This window comes from Mytilus edulis, chromosome 5 (genome assembly GCF_963676685.1).
Source record: "Mytilus edulis chromosome 5, xbMytEdul2.2, whole genome shotgun sequence".
NCBI classification, from domain to species: domain Eukaryota; kingdom Metazoa; phylum Mollusca; class Bivalvia; order Mytilida; family Mytilidae; genus Mytilus; species Mytilus edulis.
In genome coordinates, this window is record NC_092348.1 from 11,303,096 (window position 1) to 11,324,329 (window position 21,234).

At 31.6% G+C, this 21,234-nt stretch overlaps 2 protein-coding genes across 4 annotated transcripts in view; one reads left to right on the top strand and one right to left on the bottom strand.

Moving 5' to 3' along the window:
* Positions 1 to 1,958, top strand: part of LOC139522971 (synaptic vesicle membrane protein VAT-1 homolog-like) — a 33,756-nt gene extending 31,798 nt beyond the window's left edge. For both annotated transcript variants that reach the window (XM_071316661.1, XM_071316662.1), the window contains exon 11: positions 55 to 1,958. The gene's annotated coding sequence lies outside the window, so the exon portion shown is untranslated. The remainder of the gene's footprint in view (positions 1 to 54) is intronic.
* LOC139522967 (protein arginine N-methyltransferase 5-like) lies at positions 1,951 to 21,165 on the bottom strand. 2 transcript variants are annotated; one of them, XM_071316653.1, is made up of 17 exons: positions 21,033 to 21,165; positions 18,831 to 18,949; positions 18,465 to 18,550; positions 18,024 to 18,155; positions 17,152 to 17,255; positions 16,544 to 16,757; positions 15,679 to 15,768; positions 14,251 to 14,322; positions 13,743 to 13,820; positions 8,015 to 8,073; positions 6,707 to 6,832; positions 5,974 to 6,259; positions 5,377 to 5,470; positions 4,309 to 4,425; positions 3,892 to 3,956; positions 3,230 to 3,467; positions 1,951 to 2,448 (listed from the first exon to the last, which is right to left on the bottom strand). In XM_071316653.1, exons 1-16 carry the CDS (start codon positions 21,128 to 21,130, stop codon positions 3,315 to 3,317), a joined length of 1,893 nt encoding a protein of 630 aa, XP_071172754.1. In that variant the 5' UTR covers positions 21,131 to 21,165; the 3' UTR covers positions 1,951 to 2,448; positions 3,230 to 3,314. The 2 variants fall into 2 exon arrangements, with proteins under 2 accessions (XP_071172754.1, XP_071172755.1); XM_071316654.1 differs by having other exon boundaries at positions 3,095 to 3,467.
* Positions 21,166 to 21,234: the final 69 nt, after the last annotated feature.

The following is a 21,234-nucleotide window of genomic DNA, read 5'->3' on the forward strand; positions in this document are numbered from 1 at the left end:
TCAAAGTTTGGATTTCAGTTATTAATTATCAAAACTAAAATTATATTTTTTTAGAAAGTGGTGTAGTGGGAAGAACTGTGTAACCAGGAACCATGCTAAATTATTGCATTACCAAGATAACAACTTATTTTGCTATAATGAACAGCATAAAGTGCATGATCACCATGTACAACAAACGGGACTAAACTTTTGTGGAAGATGAATGTCATTTATTATTTGTATGTTAGTAAATAGATTTTATGTTCTAGAATTGTTCCATCCATTAAAACTGGCATTATACTTAAAATGAATGAGCATATAGTACTCATGAATAGCCTCTACTTAATACCATGTAACATGTAACTATAATATTGTAAACTCTACAAGTCGTTACTTAAAACGACTTTGATGGAACTAATGTAAACTTGTTTAAGTATTATATTAAAAATATTCTACAAGTTCAATTGTCACTTTCAAAGTAGACCCCCCTCAATTAATAGTACTCTTAACATTCCAAAATGACTGTCTTAAAATCTTATCTACATTTCTAACTACTGGAATACCATTTGTTTTAAAACTTATTATATGTAAATTTGAATACCATCCCTAATACCAGTTTCACAGTGATTACGAAAGTAAAAATTTATGTCATGACTCTTGGACTCGTGGAGAAATTAAATTTTTCTTTTGGCAGTTTAAAATATATTCATTGGACTTGTTCAAAACTTTAATGGAATATCATTCATTAAAAGTATACCACAATATTACAACCTGCCAAAATTAGTTGCTAAATTTTGTCAAAATTCTATTTTTAGATATTAACTGCTGTATAATTTGGTGCTGTATATTCTCTTATAGATGTTTGTGTTGATCAATTGTTGTTTTACCGGGATTAAAAGGGCATTCGTTAAAATGATTAGTTCCGACCTGTTTGTTATCTATACCCCCAGGAGTATTTATAATTGTTTATTATTGTTGTGCTTTATAAAGCATTATCAACGCATATATTAGAACAAACAGTTCACATGGACTTTTGATAATTACAAATTTAGCTCTTCATCCTTCATCAGCTGAAATTAGAATTTGAATGTTACTAGTCCACAAACCATAGCACTTTCCAATACTGTCACACTCTGGATTCATTTATTTTTGTGGGCAATGGAAAACTTGCATATTTGTGGACATTTAATTTCATGGTTTTACCAAATTCTTTAAACAATCGTTTAGAAAATTTGTCATTTGTTGAACATTAAATTTCGTGGTTCACCTTTACCCAGAAAATCCACGAAAATTAATATCCAACAAATAATATTAAATCCACAGTACATGGAATGCTTATCTAATATGGCTACTGACCATCAGGTTTCAACATTGTTTTTTTAGTGGAAAAAAATAATGCTGAGCACAGCATACATTAATTTGTGTAAATTGATTATTACTCAGTGGTATACTAACAGCACAATTTTCTGACTAAAACTCCATGTGAACTGGGTGTATTTATTGTTGTCTGAAACTGTGTGTTCAAGTTTTACTATACACTATACATATTGTTACCAAATTTTAAACTATATTTTGTGATAAATATTGATTTGTGTCTATAATATTCAAGTTGTGAATAAACCTATGTGAAAGTATGTCATTGTATGACATTTATCAACTGAAATATTTTATGACCATTGAAATTTGTTTCAATGGTCACAATTTACTTATAATAACTTTTTTGGAGAAATTAACATACTTGTGTTTAAACAGAGAATCTGAAATGAGTATTTTACCTTACCATACAGTGGTATATTTGTTCCTTTTATTTATATTGTAATAACATTTTAAAATGTACATTATTCTCAACCCCAGATGTGTGCTCAAAGCTGGAATAGGACCAAAACCAAAAGGTACATGTCGAAAGTATGTTCCAAATGTTGTGATATATATGTTATATGTATTCGTTGATTAAACAAAACAAAAAACTAATATAAAAATGTTTTTTTTTATTTCATTTCACTTGTTTGTGATAACAGGTAAATAAACCAAAATTTGAATAATTTGCAATTTGTAATGTAATGTAAAAATTAACAAACAAAAAATAAGCTGATATACAGGCAAAATGACACAGATTTCAGGTCTTAAATGTACCTTCTTACAAATGATTTCTTCTTAATCCAAGAAGATATTTCAAAAGAAGCTCGGACAAATATAATTATAAAATTAACAATATAATCCATTGATACCTAAAGTGTAAACGATTATACAAAAAAATGATAAAATGTTTACATTATTTGTACAATATTAAAGTTTGGTTGAACCAGATCACATAGTAAACTATCCGAAAACATATCCGAAGTATTTCATTACATATTCCCTATATCTAGTACAAGGAATAAATATTATTACAATTTTTTAAATCCAGTGGTACAATAAAAATATATCAAACAACAAATGCATGTAAACAATGGAAAACTTTGTTCATTGCTATATCAGTCAGGGGACTTACTTAAATAAGTGATTTTCTAAATCACTGATTCAAGTAACATTATTTCTATAAAGGTTGGAAGTTAGAGTTGTCTTTCTTTAATAATCACCTATTTAAGTAGTACAAATTAATCACTAGAAGAAGTGATTTAATCTTATTGTAGCTTTAAATATAGAATACTAATGATCCAGGGACTAATTATGTTTCTAAACTTATCAGAACCAACATCTGTGTTGTCTAGGATGACCAGGTCATTTCAGGTGATGACCTTGTACTGAATCTAGGATAATGACATAAAAATCACTTGTTTAAGTATCAGACCTCAATTTCCTTCTCAAAAATCACTTCTTTAAGTATCATTCTTTTAATAACCCCCACTAATTTCAACACCCCCCCGAACAGTGGAATTTTTATCGCGAACAGTAGAATTTTATTACATAATCTGAAAGATGAAACCTTGAACTTCACAGGAAAAATACTCCAACTGCTGGGAAAAATCTTTTAAGAAAGTATCAGTTCATTATGTAAAGCCATTATTATAGCATTTTTTCAACTAAAATAGAATTTTCAGTTAAATGATAGCATCAAAGGCATAAACCTTGCTACTTAAAAGAAGCAAAAAGTTCATTTTTTTTTTAATTTTACTAATTAAAAAATATTATTTAAACCTATGTGTTTAAAATTTTGAAAAAACTACATAATCCCAATTTGTGACAAAACCTTGAATTTGCTACTCAAATAAGTGATTTAAAAATCACTTATTTCAGTAAGTCCCCTGACTGTATATTTAGCAGATCTATTTTACAAAATGTCAAATTAAGTACAATTGTCTCAGTCAGATTGTGTATGGATTGCGTAGAACTGTCTATAAACCAATAGTATATGATCTGCCTTTAGGATTGTGAATTGGTAGGATTTGAGGTTTAGTAATAGCCCATTCATACCAGACATTTTTCTCACTGACACATCTCCAAATATCTACTGACACTGTATCACCTTTCTTCAAAAACAATGGAGTCTGAAAAGAAAATGAAATGAAAAATTAGTAATTTAAAAAAATAAATATCTTTTTAATCAAATGTAGATATTATTTTTACATAATTTCTAAATTAGCCCTTATAAACATTGTACAGTTGATAAGTACAAGATAATTAACTGTGTGAATTGTCAGCCTTTTGATATCTTCATCTTATATGACTTTCATGATACATTTAATTGTCTTACAAAACTTTGTAACGTCTTACTTCTTTGTTTAACATTGTGTTATAGAAATTAGCAGATGTAGTGTGATTGCCAATGACAGAACTATTCACTAAAATACCAGGATGTAAACAACAACAGGTCTTAGGTCCAACTTTCTTTTTGAAAATTCTGTCACATATGATATTTTTTATATTCGCTTCAAGTAAACACAAACTCATTTTCCTGTACTTTGTTCTTACCTTGATTGGAAAATATATTGGAAACCAACTGAACATTCCTTGTGAATGGGTAGATGGTAATATACCTGAAAAGTAGTAATTAATAATTAATATGGAATAATTGAATCAGTGTGTTGAATAATGAAAAAAAATCATAAACCCTGAATCTAAGTAATTAATTACATGATTATCTTGCATATAAAACTGTTTTCTATTGATCAATCTAATAGTTACCATGGAACAATTTGTGGAAGCAAAACTCTGTAGTAATGTATTCAACTGGCTGCTCATGAAATTTGTGTAGGTTCCAAAGAGGTCTAGAATTCAATTTTACCTTGTCCAATGTTTGGTCATGCAGATTACTGGAAACATTTAAAAATGAAAGTTAGTGGGCATCAAAATATTTGTGAGTTTTTCTTCCTAAACAGTTATACTTACTGAGATTAATGTCTCCATACAGTACTGTTTCAAAATAACCAGAGAAGCCATGCAGTAATGCATCATTCTGTATGTCAAAGTCTAAACTGATGTGTCGTGAGTTGTCTATCACCTCATCTGAAATATAATCAGTTATTGAGGAAATCTTACAATATTATTTATAAGTCTGACTTCTAAAAAAACACTTATATTAGCATCATGTATGAATAAGTTAAATATCTAACAGAGGGAAAACGACTGCATTGCTGGATTAAATATTATTGTTCTATTTTTTAAAATATGCATGTACTAAAATTGTCATGGTGTACTATTGTAAGTGGCTTAGTATCAAATATCAAAATCTAAATATTGAAATGAATGAAAGAAACCAAATAGAACAAAGAGAAAAAAAAACAACTTAAAAAAAATTATCTCTTCCTATTTTGAAACCCTTAAATTAGTCATTTCAAAACCAGTTAATTTTTTTTGCATTACACGTCTTATTCAGTGTGCACCACATTTTTGATGTTTTTTCTTCATAAACAGAAACAAGAATGTGTTCATAGTACACTATCATTTTCTGTGTTTAGTGGACTGTGAAATTGGCATTTAAATTAGAAAGATCATATAACAGAGAACATGTATAGTAAGTTTCAAGTGAATTGGACTTCAACTTCATCCAAAACTACCTTGACCAAAAACTTTACCCTGAAATTTGCACTATCATTTTCTATGTTCAGTGAAATGTGAAATTTGGGTCAAAACACTAATTTGGCATTAAAATTAGAAAGATCATATCATAGGGCACATGTGTACTGAGTTTCAAGTTGATTGGACTTCAACTTCATCAAAAACTACCTTGACCAAAAACCAAGAATGAACGGAAGGACAGACAGAAGGACTAATACAGACCAGAAAACATAATGCCCCTCTACTATTGTAGGTGGGGCATAAAAATATTATAGTCATTCCTTCAGAGTCTTTAATTTTAGTAGTGATTTGTATACATTTTGCCCAACTATTTCAACAACAAAGCCATCATGGATACAAAATTAATCATTTGTAACTGGCATTTCTTTTCTAACTCACCTTTGTTTGGATGTTTGAAGACAAAAACTTTCTTTGGTTCATCTAGGACCTGACAATTGTGTAGTCTGACAACATATGGCATCTCAAAATAATGCTAAAAAGTGTAAAGAATCAAAATTAGGACAAGAACTTTGTACATATTAAAATGGAAAATACTATACATATAGAAATGTTTTTTTTTTAACTTTAGGCTTACATTACACATTTAAAAAACAAAAACATTGCCTATAAAATTCAGTAAATATAATGTAACCATTAACTACTGTTTGAGACATTATGTTATTCTGAGCTGGTAAAGTGTCTTGGATTTATAGATTATAAATGATGATTTTTGGATGAGCCTTCTTGCCATTCAATCTGGCCTTTTTTTCTAACTTTCAAGATATCAATTTTTTTGGCAGGGTGTGATGTATTTTTCATATTTGTTCCATGGTCTTTCACAGTAATAAATTTCATAGTAATTAAACTATAAATGCATACAATTATTATACAGGATGTGTAAAAGAACAGATGTTAAATCCCAAGAAACTAATTATCAACATGGTAGAAAAATTGGACCAATAGATTTAACAACTTTCAAAATACTTGGATACTTACATCAGGTTGTTTATCCTTATCTTTACAGTTTCTGACTTCATTGTGTAGTTTCTCTGACTGTAATGGCGCTAGGAATGATGTATATTCACATGGAATGCTGATCCCATCCTCCTTCAGGAATCGCTGTGCTCCATCAAGACATTCTGGTGACAGTTCATTATCAGCAAACGATCCCAGTAACTCACTCACTAGAATGTCAGCTTTCTGTGGTGCCTCCCACTTCCTCATGTCACATGATATAACTTCTACTTGGTCTCCCCACATCTCATCTTTCATGTTCTCCAGCCTTTAAACAAACCAATAAAATCTATATTTAGAATACTAGGTGAAAGTGTTGGTCCATAATGGCACAGAAAATAACTTAACATAGGAGATATTGGAAATAGCAGAATTTTCACCAAGACAGAGTATAACCATCACATGAAATTAACAAAAAGTCCAGGGGAATTCAGAAGAGTAAAAAAAGAAGCATCTATTTCAGGCATAAATGGATTATTGATTTATCTTTTTCAAATTAGTTTATTTTGGGTAGAAACATCATAATAAAGGAACACCAGACTAAATGACAATACATAATTTAAAATTTTTTTTTTTTTTATGGCAATTGTGCATAAAGACAATCGATCTATCTCAATGAAGACATGATCAAAATACCAAAAAAACAAAGATCTGCATTGTTATTGTTTTTCTTTGTCTATAAATTTCCATATTATTGTTCCTTCATTTAACTTACGTGATGACAGCATTAGGATTTTTCTCCACAGCATAGATCTTTTTCACCTTCCTGCCTGCTTGTTGTGCAGCTGCTATAGATGCCCTGACTAATGGTCCACGCCCAGCACCGACAACCATTAACACACTATATAAATTTACAGATTGATTAGCATGAACTTTCACATGATTAACTTATTATGTATTTTACTAACTCAATATGTAAGAATTCAACCCAGAAGACTTATACAGTTAATAGAATTTTAATGTTTACAACAAATTCTACATTAATCCTAAAATTATAGCAGCCCCTAATCTGTATATAATCTGAACATATTAATTAGAAGTCTTCAAGAAGATCACTTCAATTGGTGTTTAGTTTGTTACAATTTAAATTCTCTCAACTTGATGACAGATTGTATTTCGGGTGCCATCTAACTGCCTTGATTTGAAGGTCTTTCGGGTGCCACTTAACTGCCTTGATTTGAAGGTCTTTCGAGTGCCATCTAACTGCCTTGATTTGAAGGTCTTTCGGGTGCCATCCAACTGCCTTGATTTGAAGGTCTTTCGGGTGCCATCCAACTGCCTTGATTTGAAGGTCTTTCGGGTGCCATCCAACTGCCTTGATTTGAAGGTCTTTCGGGTGTCATCTAACTGCCTTGATTTGAAGGTCTTTCGAGTGCCATCTAACTGCCTTGATTTGAAGGTCTTTCGGGTGCCATCCAACTGCCTTGATTTGAAGGTCTTTCGGGTGCCATCTAACTGCCTTGATTTGAACGTCTTTCGGGTGCCATCTAACTGCCTTGATTTGAAGGTCTTTCGGGTGCCACTTAACTGCCTTGATTTGAAGGTCTTTCGGGTGCCATCCAACTGCCTTGATTTGAAGGTCTTTCGGGTGCCATCTAACTGCCTTGATTTGAAGGTCTTTCGAGTGCCATCTAACTGCCTTGATTTGAACGTCTTTCGGGTGCCATCTAACTGCCTTGATTTGAAGGTCTTTCGGGTGCCACTTAACTGCCTTGATTTGAAGGTCTTTCGGGTGCCATCCAACTGCCTTGATTTGAAGGTCTTTCGGGTGCCATCTAACTGCCTTGATTTGAAGGTCTTTCGAGTGCCATCTAACTGCCTTGATTTGAACGTCTTTCGGGTGCCATCTAACTGCCTTGATTTGAAGGTCTTTCGGGTGCCATCTAACTGCCTTGATTTGAAGGTTTTTTGGGTGCCATCTAACTGCCTTGATTTGAAGGTATCAGCATTAAAGGAAATATCAATCCATTATCAACCATAATTTACATAAAACAATTCATACAATGATTTGATTGCTACTTACATTTCTTTTGTATCTCTTTCCTCTGGTTTGACTTTGTCTAACAAAGCGTGATACACAGCCTGAAATGAAATGTTTATCATTAGGCATTACTTAAGGTTTTTATATCTTGAGAGAATAGTATAACATCTTGTTAGAATTACTATGACAAGTGAACAAACTGAAGAAAAACACATCTACATTTTCTAACATGGAAAATTGCTGTTCATTTTTTTTATGGAATTATTTTAAAATAATATCAAATTCTTCACATCAATGCCTATTTGTAAGTAAATATTTTGTCAAACATGTTTAAAGATTCTGTAGTATTAATTCATAATATAAAATAAGAAAATATACACATTGCTTTCAAGTTCTAAATTATAATTTCCATATTAATGGTATTAGATAATGAAGCATTATAAATAGCTATGTTATATATCTTGAAGTGGAAATTTTTGCATGTAACATTACAAGGATATATTATCCATATACTTCTTGATGCACATTTTTGACATATAAGTTTCAATGAGTTTTTGATTGATTATTTTTTTTTCATTAAAAATAAATAGTATTTACAACAACTTTTTTTTGCTTGCCATTTTTCAAGCTATTTAAGGAATGACTGTAATTATTTTTCTGTCTATGAAGAAATAACCTAACAAGAATGTGTCCAAAGTACACGGATGCCCCACTCGCACTATCATTTTCCATGTTTTATGGACTTTGAAATTGGGTAAATATCTAATTTGGCATTAAAATTAGAAAGATTATACTATAGGGAACATGAGTACCAAGTTTCAAGTTGATTGGACTTCAATTTCATCAAAAACTACCTTGACCAAAAACTTTAACCTGAAGCGGGACGAACGAACGAATGGACGAACGAACGGAGCCACAGACCAGAAAACATAATGCCCCTCTACTATCGTAGGTGGGGCATAAAAAATGTGGTACATACTGAATAATGCGCGTTATTTGACAGTGTGCACCATATCTTTTATGTTATTTCTAATAGACAGAAAAATTATTACAGCCATTCTAGGCGAGTGATATGAGAGCCAAATTTACATTTTTAATGCACCTACCTAACACACGGCTAAATTATATATCACTAGAAAGCTAAGAATGTGTACTTTCTAAATATCCCGGTCGTCAAAAGAAATTATGGTGCATTTTTTTTAAATCGAGGTCAAAGGTCATGGGTGCAATTTCAATTCACGGATACTTCCAGTTGTAAAATCGAGTCAAAACAAATGCAAAAACGAAACAATTTTATAGGAATGCTGTATTACTGTTGGGAAAATATATTTCTATCATAATATTAATTAATTTTGGTTGATTTTAACGGTAACGCATGTTACATAACGTTTTCTCTCGGAGTCTTTGAAAATCAACATTTAAGTCACACAAATGTATCTGTAGTCGCCCTTGCATTATCTAAATCATATAATACCTCCATATCATTTGATTGCACGTATTTACAAACATATATATCTACAAATTTGATATAAATAATCCGAAACAAAATATTTGAAGCAAGGGGAAAATATAAAATATGACGTATTTTTAATTGTTTAGAAAAGTCCCATGATGAGCTGTTTATTAAAATTGAGGAAGCGTATGGTCTCCTGTTAGTTTGAAAGCCTAACAACCACAGAGCAGATTTTCTTTTATATATGTTGCAATATGTTGATATATAAAAAAGAAGATGTGGTATGATTGCCAATGAGACAACTATCCACAAAAGACCAAAATGACACAGACATTAACAACTCATACATCACTAAATCAGATATGATAAAAGTACTAACAAACATAACTAAAATGAGTAAAGTGCTACTGGTATATTTATATCAACAAATTGACAATTTTAATATAAAACATCACAAGGAAAATATGATCACTCATTGTACGTCAAAATGTGTTTGATTTTACTTCAGTCGGCCGCCGTGTATCTTGAGATATATAATTAATCAAACAACACTTGACAAAGTAGTTTGTACTCTTTTTAAATATTACACTAGTGATGACGTTCGGCTACTTTGGCACTAAGTATTACGTTTTTTTTATCTTGTTTCACCGCTTCAAACGGAGGACAAGGCTATCCTAATATTGAACCTTTTATTTGGCTTTCTAATGTTAAAATCCCGTGATCGAAACGTCGGACCAATGGGATGTTGGACCATTTAGATGTCGGAATATTGCGATATCGGAATATTATAGCTTCATTTTAACTTGTAATCTCATCATTCTTATCGGTCAACATATCCATACAAAGACAACTTCCTTGGCATGGGCATATATCAGTACAGCAGAGGTTTTGTTCAAAGCGGACACAAGATCTACTATATACAGATTGAATTAAAAATTTGGAATAGACATGAGGGATTTGTCAAAGAGACACCAACCCGCTAAAAAGCAGACAACGGCCAAAAACCACCAATGGGTCGTCAATGCAGCAAGAAGTACCCAAACCCGGAGGCGTTCTTCAGCTGGCCCCTAAACAAAAATGTACTACTTTGAAATGATAATGGACGTCATACTAAGCTTCGAAATATACTCAAGAAGTTAAAATAAAAAATCATACAAAACGACACGATGCTCCTGACTTGGGACAGGCGCAAAATTGCGGCGGTGTTAAACATGTTTTTGGAAATCTCAACCCTCCCCCTATACCTATACCAATGCGTGAACAGATCAAATCTTGAAGAAAGTTGGATGACATCATACCGGACCGATGATGCCTTTTAGCCAACCAAAGTCATACGGAGATCTTTTATTGTTTCTGTAGTTGGGTCGACATTGTCTTGGATCAAATTTTAACCCCCAGAAGAAAAATAATGCCATGTAGAATGTATGCCCCATTTTCATTGTTTCTAATCTCCTGATCAGTCAAACTTGTTAATAGTTATCAAAGGTGTGCCCATAAATACGGTGCATTGGTAGTGATAAACCTAAATGAAAAAGAGTAGAAAAAATATTTATAGATAATATACATTCTACTAAAGCCATACATCTAAGAACTTTGTCAATAGGAATATCGTACGCTTTATTAACTGCCGCAGATGTGCCATCATCCAAAAGACAACACAGAAATGTTTTTAAAGCAGGTGGCATAATTTCAATTGAATAATCCAGTGAAATGTTTTTAGATAATGGATAATCATCTAATTGGATTACTACTTTACCCTATATATGCTTCCGTAACGTAGCTGCACTGAGTGCTTGCAACCAGTTTCGCAGTCACTGCTCAGATCTTTAAATTTTACAGACCGAATATCACAGTCATTTTAAACGGGTAATTTTCCGTCATTACGGCATAAGACAAAATTATAGAGCTACTGTATACAATATTGGATGTACCTTGGCCTTGTTGAAGCTGTATACATGTAACTATAAATTGACCATGTTTTTTTAGTTTCTGTTGAAGCTGATAATATGTTGTGTAGTTTTCTCGGCGGCGATCCTCGGGCAGAAATTAAGCCCGGTTAACTGATCAAGTAATTAAAGTTGTTAAACAGAATACTTCCTTGTGTACAGGCACGTCATCTTTAATCGTCGAAATGTTAGTAAAAGCTGTTTTATGTTAAGAACTAAATAGCTCTTTAATTTCTGATTTCTCATTTTGTATCAAATATTTAGCGATGCAAGCTCGATGGTATAAAGATTTAATAGTAAAATTATCATGAGTTATTTTGTAAATCAGATCATTGTAGGAGATATATGTAGTAACACTCAACACAGCTTGAGTTTGCTCCTCAGAGGATACCTTATGAAGTTGTGTAACTTGCTTATAGGCTTTATACATTTGCAAAATATACAAACAGACAAATCAGAATGAGTTGTAGATCTACTGTCCTCGTTGATATATGAGAAGATCTACTGGTCGGTAGAATTGGTACATGTAGTACAAAGTCTTTGTACAGACAAAACAGAAGTTGATAGGTTGTGCTTACTTTTGAAATATTTTTAGCAACTCTTATGATATTTTGTATTTTCAAATGGGATGTTTTCATTTTTTTCATATTCATCGACCAGTCTTCTGTAAACTTCATCTTTTCGTTTTCCCACTGCGGCAATACAACTGTATCTTCATTTAAGTGTTAACTACATAGTTTCTATATAGTAAATATATGACAGACTATGCATCTGTGTCAATAAATGGATAGTTTTTTTTTGCTTTTTAGCAAAGGAAGGGTTTCATTGTGAACTGGACTGTGAAAATTTGACACGACTCGGAAGATTTTCTACAATTTTCCGATACGATTCCTTATTTAGAAAGGGGTGAATTCTACAGAACTCAAAAACTATGTTTTACTTTGATTTGATCTTTATTTTGGACGATTTTATATCTATTTAAGCTACACTGAAGTTAAAGATAGAAATAGAACCGTTTAAATATGATTTATCGTACTCTAATAGCACTATTAAGTACACGGAAATCGACTAATATATTCAGTAAAAAACGATAACGAAATAGATAAGGGATTCCGGAAATTAGAGTGATTTTACCCAACATCATAAAATTACAGAAATTCGTGATTTTAAGAAATGTTGAGATAAAGTCTTGATCTCGAATGAAAAAACGATAACTGATGAGTAATTTGGTGTGATCTAAAACGGATAGATTGCAAAAACATTTAATAAAAATTTAATTGTAGATCCGAAAAGGTCGGGATTATGAAAATTTTCGTACGAAATGTCAAATATTTAGAAGGAATGCAAAAGCATGCGGACTTACAGTTGTAAATATTGTTTTTCATAATTTTAAGAATCTAATTCACTTAATTATTCTGTCTAAAAGAAGAGATACGACTAATTTCCTTTGCCTGAAAAACATGTCGTAATTATATAATTTTCAACTAATTTCTGAAATAAACGTCAATTTTACAAAAACTGCACCGTACGATTTTGTGACGACCGGGCAAAAATCAAAGTTTAATCATTATTCTTTCATTTAAAAAAAAAATTAGCCGTGTGTTAGGTGGGTGCATTAAAGTCCTTAACTAGACGTCTTTTTCAAATATTACACTCGCCTATTCCTTATAATTTAATTCTAGATTCCATATTCAAGGAGTAAATCATGAAAAAACATTGATGACGTCACAGTCAAATGACAATATTATGTCTATGGGCTGATTAAAAAATTCTCACAGCCAATCAGAAGACGTGTTACATCCAAAATTAAATTATTTTAAAATAACAGCACTCTGTTTGGTGGCTGTTCACCACGGACTACAAATTTGACCATTGCAGATGCAGTTTTATTGGTAATGCTGAGCTGAACAAGGATAACATGTACTTGCAACAATCAAATCCAAAATTGACTGTGGCAATCTTCAAATACAGTCCTGTTATTCCTATTTTATTACTATGAGATTTGATGTTATAGTTATTTAAGACACATGTTGTGTTAGGTTCTGATCCTGTCCATAACTCTATAGTATGGTATTAGGTTTCTGTTTTGTTTTTTTTCCAATCATATTGTGCATTATATTGTTGTAAAATGATGCCCTTTGCAGGTTCTTGATTAGATTATTAAATTCTTATCTTATCTTATCTTATCTTATTCAAATACAATAATAGTAAAATTTTCAAAAAAAATATTTCAAATATCCAACAAACATTGACTGCCATCACTAAATATTTTTACTAATGATACTGACTGTCAAACATTGTAATTGACAGCAGAAGTAATTAAAAACAAAATGTTTCATGTCTTTCTGCATTTCAATAAAAAGTATATTACCTTCTGATATTGTGAATATTTGACAGGATCCTTTTCAAATATCTCATAGGTCTGTGATTCTAAGTTGTCCATCAGTGGCTAAAATTGGAAGTAAAATAATAGTGAAAATACAATGCTTTAATATTTTAGTCTTAGATCAACAAGTGCAACCATAATTGCTTGATATATTTTTTTTATTCATGCCAAAATAAAACTTTTCAGACTTCCTTTTATAAATAATTTCGATTTTCCTGTAGATGTCTTTCTTCAGAGGTTAACCTGAAGCACAAGTACTAGTCATTAATTTATTGTATGTTTGGCAATATAACTTGTTAATAAGAATAATTTGTGCATCATAGTACAATAGTAGTGAAAGTGATCATTAATGTTGTATTCATTGTAAGAAACCTTGCTATTCAGATTAAATTGAAAGTCTATATTTTCAAACTTGTTAAAATACAGTTACCATAGCTCATAAAATTGATCATCTATTTATAGAATAATGTTGTGTATTACAATGATTGTGTACCTGCAATGGGCTCTGTAAGTAGTCCTCATATCCTTTAGCAAACTGTGCTACTGGATCTGGTGGTGGCTGGGTCTATAGTAAAGAATATCAGATTATGGATATGTTGATCTTATTGTGTGATCAAGTAATCTATACTATATGACTAGTGTATGAAATAAACATAGTCAGATAAGAATAAAATTGGAACTTTTTATTTACATTTTTTGTAAACAATTACTGCACCAGATTTTAACAATAAATGTATTTCTCTTCAGGATGCTGGCTGCTAAGATATCTGTAACCAAAAGGGACCAAAAGCTAAACAGTGTAATGTTATACTGTTCAATTGACTATCCAAGATTTTATTGTTAACATCTGATATCTTCAGTACTTGCGAGTGGTGAATTGAACAAGCCATTCAGGTATTATATGTAGGTGTGAATACCGTTTGTGAGTGGTGAATTGAACAAACCATTCAGGTATTATATGTAGATGTGAATACCGTTTGTGAGTTGTGAATTGAACAAGCCATTCAGGTATTATATGTAGGTGTGAATACCGTTTTTGAGTGGTGAATTGAACAAGACATTCAGGTATTATATGTAGATGTGAATACAATGTGAGTGGTGAATTGAACAAGCCATTAAGGTTTTATATGTAGATGTGAATACCGTTTGTGAGTGGTGAATTGAACAAGCCATTCAGGTATTATATGTAGGTGTGAATACCGTTTTTTAATGGTGAATTGAACAAGCCATTCAGGTATTATATGTAGATGTGAATACAAAGTGAGTGGTGAATTGAACAAGCCATTCAGGTTTTATATGTAGATGTGAATACCGTTTGTGAGTGGTGAATTGAACAAGCCATTCAGGTATTATATGTAGGTGTGAATACCGTTTTTGAGTGGTGAATTGAACAAGCCATTCAGGTTTTATATGTAGATGTGAATACCGTTTGTGAGTGGTGAATTGAACAAGCCATTCAGGTATCATATATAGGTGTGAATATCGTTTGTGAGTGGTGAACTGAACAAGCCATTCAGGTATTATATGTAGATGTGAATACCGTTTGTGAGTGGTGAATTGAACAAGCCATTCAGGTATTATATGTAGATGTGAATACCGTTTGTGAGTGGTGAATTGAACAAGCCATTCAGGTATTATATGTAGATGTGAATACCGTTTGTGAGTGGTGAATTGAACAAGCCATTCAGGTATTATATGTAGATGTGAATACCGTTTGTAAGTGGTGAATTGAACAAGCCATTCAGGTATCATATGTAAGTACCGTTTGCCAACTCAAGTTAACCAAAAGATCCAAAATTTAACAGTATATACAGATTTTGTGTCGAAATACTTGGAACAAGTGATCTTAGTGTTGATAGTTAATTTAGATATTGTGGCAATAAAAAGGTTTGACATTTTACAGATGACTTTGCCAACTTACCTGAAACAAGTGATCCAGGTACTGTTGATAGGTGTGAATACCTTTGTCTAGGTGTCTGTTTGTACCTGTTATAATAATCTGGACTTCCAACTGTAAAATATATATAATTTAATATGATAACAGATTGTCAAAAGAAGAGTAGAGCTATTACTAATGACATTTTCATCCACTACTGTACTTATTTTTATACTTCACTTTAATAGGTGGAAATTTAAAAAAATCTTTTTCTAGACTACTAAATTACTTAATTTTGCAATTAGTTCTCGAATTTTATTTCTTATTAAACATCATTTTTTTCTATTGTCTTTGTTGTTTTAAAAATAGAAGGTTACATATAAAGCACAACTAGAACGGAGAATTATATAAAAATTTAGGTAAACTCACTTGTGTAATATGGTTAAAACAATACTGAAACTCCAGTCTGGGGATTATTAATAGAAGAATGTGGTAATGGGTTATTTTCGTGCAACTTGTTTTCCCATTTATATTTCATATGCAGCTGTGAAAAAAATTCGCTATTTACCTTGTTTCGTGAAATGGCAATTTTATTTCACATTCTTCTGTGCAGATACCCCCCACCATTTACGCCCCTCATAGAAGTGAAGTCAGCCAAAGCATCCCCCGAGAATCTGACATGTTTCAGAAATAACGAAATTGAATGACTGTTAATCTTATTCAACTTTTCATTTATTTTTTTCCCCCATAGAAGTAAACAGACAGTTGATTCCAAAGCATGAATAATATATGCAGACATAAAGATAGCTATGGATTTTGTAATTTTTTTTTTTTAGTATGTCATAGTTTTTTTTAATAAAGACCAACATAATTGTGTCTTAAAAAAATATGGCGACAATTTTAATTTGACCTTGAATAACATAAGAATGAATATCTGATGAGCTCTGGTCAACACTGGATAGCCTCTCTTATTGGTCAGGAACAGACTGGTAGAGATAGAGCATGATTTTACTGGCTCTGCTAACCATCTTTTCTGGACTTCTACAGACGGCATATCTGGTGTAAGTTCTAAACAAACACTAACTCTCTTGTGAGAATCACAAAGAGTCCTGAATTTGTGCCACCTAAAATAAAATTTTATAATTTGAATGTTCTAGTATCAAAGAATTTCTGTGACAAGAAAGTTAATTATATACTTTTTAAAAACTTGAAAAAGAATTATATGACTTAATTAAATTATTATTTGTGAACACTATTGTCATGTGATTTCTTCATTATGTTATGCATTTACATATTATATCATGTGCTTTTGCTGTATATATGCTATATATTATTCTCTTAGAGAACTATAATATGTTTTGTTTCTGAAACCTCTTTCTTACATGCATTAGGTAGAGTAGATATTAAGTTACATGAAATTAACAATACCTAAAGCTGTTAATAGTTTGAAATATCCTTTAGATTTTTTTACAAGTCAACATTCCTCTATTTGAATTAAATACAAAAAAAAAAAGTTACCATGTCCATGTGTCTTCTGGGTTTTCTATCTCCTCTGTCTGACCCTCAATCAATGGATCAATCTGGTCCCTTGGAGACATTGTTGGGACATGGATCCAGTATTGCTGAAATTAAACAAGAAGTTTGTATGACTAAAATAAATATACACTTTATTATATAATCCATTCTGATTTAGGTAGAATCTAAATATCTACTTTTAGCATAAACTGAAACATACTAGAGTAAAACTTATTAATTAAGTTGAACGTGGAATAATCAAAGTCAATTTTTATTTCTTCTCAATTCTTAATAAAATGTTCATTCATTAAATTATATTCCTTAGCATATAACATTAAAATTTAATCTATAAAAGACTAGGTATAATATCAAAATATAAAGTTCTAAGGATACTATTAGTTACACAGTGTGCAATTGTCCTAATACGAGAATTCCGTATTAGGACAATTGAACACTGTGTAACGAATTTATCCTGAACTTGTTATTTTACATATTATTATATTCAAATTCAATTTTAGGACAATATAGCAATCAAATATATTATAGATATTTAATCTGACTTTTAAAAAATTTGCACTTTAAAGCAACTCAAATTTTTTTTTTTATTAGGTCAATGGTATAAGGGAGATAATTCCAATTGACGTAATAAATAAGGGAGATAATTCCAATTGACGTCATAAATAAGGGAGATAATTCCAAATGATGTGATAAAAAATTGCACTGAAACTTATTAGTACAATATCAGCCAATCAAATTGCGAGAAATTACTCTGAATCAGGATAACATGTTTTATCCAGTAGTTATGTCAGATGCATTCAAAGTTTATTTTGACAATCACATCACATGATAACACACTGATAGATAACATTACTGACCTGATTAGCATAGCTGTTAACAAGATGTTCATTCAGAATTCTGGCTAGATTTGTAATATTTCCATTCTTCAGTGGTATCAGTACAGACGGTATAGCTAAGTGACTAGCAAAAGTTAACTCCTGTCTTAAAGCCTGAAAATAGTGGAGGGTATTATCGTAAATAATACTAAATATCAAGTCTGATTAATTTTATTAGACTGTACTAATTTAAAGTTTAAAAAGATATTAAATCATATTTGTTTGTATTTAATATCATGCTGATACATAGCCACCAATTTTGTGTCTGAGTAGATACAGCATCCATCTAAGATGATATATGTGAATACCATACATTGATTCTGTAAATGGAACAGTCCAAATTTCTCATTTAACTTTTTATGATAATTCAGGCAACAAATACATACTTTATTTCTATTGAAACCAATAAGTGTATAAACTTACAGCCTCTGAGTTCTTTCTAATCACGTCAACTCGGGAATCTGGTTGTAGCCATGGCGATATCTTTCCAACAACCAATGAATTCCAGTCTATAAAATAGAGAGTTAATTCAATTATCTCCCCTTTTCTGTGTTTGATAAGAATTATTAAAAAAAAATAAAAAGCAGTAGTACTATTGCCAACAAAACAACCATCCAACAAAGACTAAATTAGGTAAAAGAAAATATAGGTCACTGTACTTTCTTCAACAATTAGCAAATCACTTATATATCACATAATACAGTACTGTATTAAACATTTCAAAGACGTGACCTTATGAACATTGATATAGAATATTAATAATACCTGCTAATAAGAACTAAAACAAACCTTGTCCTGTGAGAAGCATGTCAGATCTTGTAATGGCTCCTGGTCTCTCCTTGGCAGGTCCATGGATGAATTCTCTCTTGTAACGAGGGTTGACAATGGGAAAACATACAAAATCAAATCTAAAATGGAAAATGTAAATTATCTATGTTATTTCGAAATTATTACAATTGGCATACTTCGGTAGGCCTGCTACAGATAATTCTGACAAACAAAAGAGGCGTGTTATACACCATTGTGTACAAAAATCAATTTAGTTTTACGACATACATTATGTAACAAGTTTTAGTGGGATTGACAGCAGAGAAATTGGCATGTAATGGAATTTCGCCACCGGCTGACATTTTTCTAGAATGCAAGTTAAGAACCTTGTATTATATCAAGATATATAGGAATTTTTTTCTTAGACAAGTGCCTGTGAGATACAAGGATACAAGGATACAAGGCTGTCAGCTGGCTCAAAAAGCGACACTTTCAATCTTGGATGGGCAAATATCAACTTTTAGATATAGGACGAGCTCTGACTTCCCATGGCATCAGCCTGTCTGGCAAAACAGCTGCTGGACATCAGAGTAATCTTAGACTAATCATGAATGAAGAAATTATGGACATAGTCTTCATGTGGCTGATTTTTTACAAATCCGGGGCCGTTCGCACCCATTTTCGTTCGCCCCCTTTCACTTTCGCACCCATTCACGTTCGCCCCCTTTCACTTTCGCAACCTACACGTTCGCGCACAACTATTACGTGCTATTATCGTGCTACTATTACGGTTCACTGATTTCAGAATCAGTCTACCTGTAATTTTAACCTGCCAGTCACTTTATTGATTATATTAGTTTTTATACATCGAAGTGGACATAAAATATTTTTACAGGTGAAGTACTGGAGAAAACTTTGTTTTAATAAAAATAGCCTAATTTTTTTAATTATGGTTTTTATATTATGACTGCTATTTATTTTCTTTAATCCTCAAAATTATTTTTATTTTATGATCCTTGTTTGTTGTTTTTTTTCGTATCTTTTGCATAAATTTTTTAAACATATTTTTATTCAATTTCTGGAAGGTTATTTTTGTTTTACTGATTTATTTTCCATGTAAATCCATTGATTAGCAGAATGCTATCTCAAGTGCATACGTTTTACATTGCTGTTTGGCGCGGTCACATGCAAAATATTTCTATATTAATCACACTACATTTGTATTTAATATTCAGTCTGTGTTGGGTCAGTTCCGAGATAAAAATAATCACAGTGAGCAATACTTGTATACAAGTAGCTTGATGATTCTTTATAGTTGTGAATTCACTTTTTACTGTAAAAAAATTTTGTCCGAAAGTTAGAGATGTATAACTAAAATAGAACGCAAATAATAACACTAGAAGAAGATATTGATTCTTCCCGGGCATAAGTTTATTTTAATATTTCCGTGTTTGTTCATTATGATAAATTGGGGGGGTAGGAGGGGTTTGAATTTCGGGATGTCGGGTAAATTTAAATTTGGGACCTTGGGACTTCGTTAATTGCATACATGTAATATTAAGTTACGCACAATCCATGTAAACTTGGAAACTTTCATGTCATATTTTTGACAGCAATCTAAAAAAAATATTTGCCGTGAAAAGACAATTCCATGATACACATATTAGTGATCAACAGCGTGTGCACGTGGTTGAACTTTAACTTGACTTCACGCACAATATTGAATGATAATAAAAGATATTAAAGATCGATTTTGTCCACTGCACGAGATTTTTATATGGCGGGAAATATCGTAACAGTAAACACAGGTGACCTTATTGAACGACCATGGGAAAATCCATTCATGTTTAAATTTGATGTGGAATGATTGACAGTATTGTGCGTTAGTTCTGAGGCTCTTGATCGAGATCCATTAACAATTGATTTACCAGAATAGAAATTTAATCGATTTACATACATGTACATGATGTATAATCAAAACAGGCTTTAGTCTTCTTTAACTATTTTACGTATTATATTTATCAGTTGTTTTCCGGATATAATAACTTATTTGCAATATAAAAAGAGTAAATACATCAAAATGTATAAGCGTTTTCCTGAAAGGTTGGATTCTCATGCTCATGATGCCTGATGGGGTCTTGGAATTTTGGATGTTGAAAATCTTCGAAAAAAACAGGAGTACAGATTGTGGCATGAAGTAACACTAGGTTTAGTTTAATTTACCCAGACTTGCAAGCCTGATCTAACGTATCATTAATGTTTGGACAGCAATGAAAGTCTCTGCCACAGGACACACGTGTTGACATTTTTACCACCGGCATGATTACAAAAACAATTACGGTACAAACACGGGTTTATAGTTCGGAATTCTACAAAACATGTCTCTTTGATCATTTTATCAATAAATAACTTATTTTGATATAAA

Coding starts and splice junctions, on each gene's coding strand:
- LOC139522967 (XM_071316653.1), bottom strand. CDS start 21,130: ATGCCGGTGGTAAAAATGTCAACACGTGTGTCCTGTGGCAGAGACTTT. Junction 13,821..14,250: donor ACTTACAGAGCCCATTGCAG/GTACACAATCAT, acceptor TTCCAATTTTAG/CCACTGATGGACAACTTAGA. Junction 4,426..5,376: donor CTTCAAACATCCAAACAAAG/GTGAGTTAGAAA, acceptor ATTATATTTCAG/ATGAGGTGATAGACAACTCA.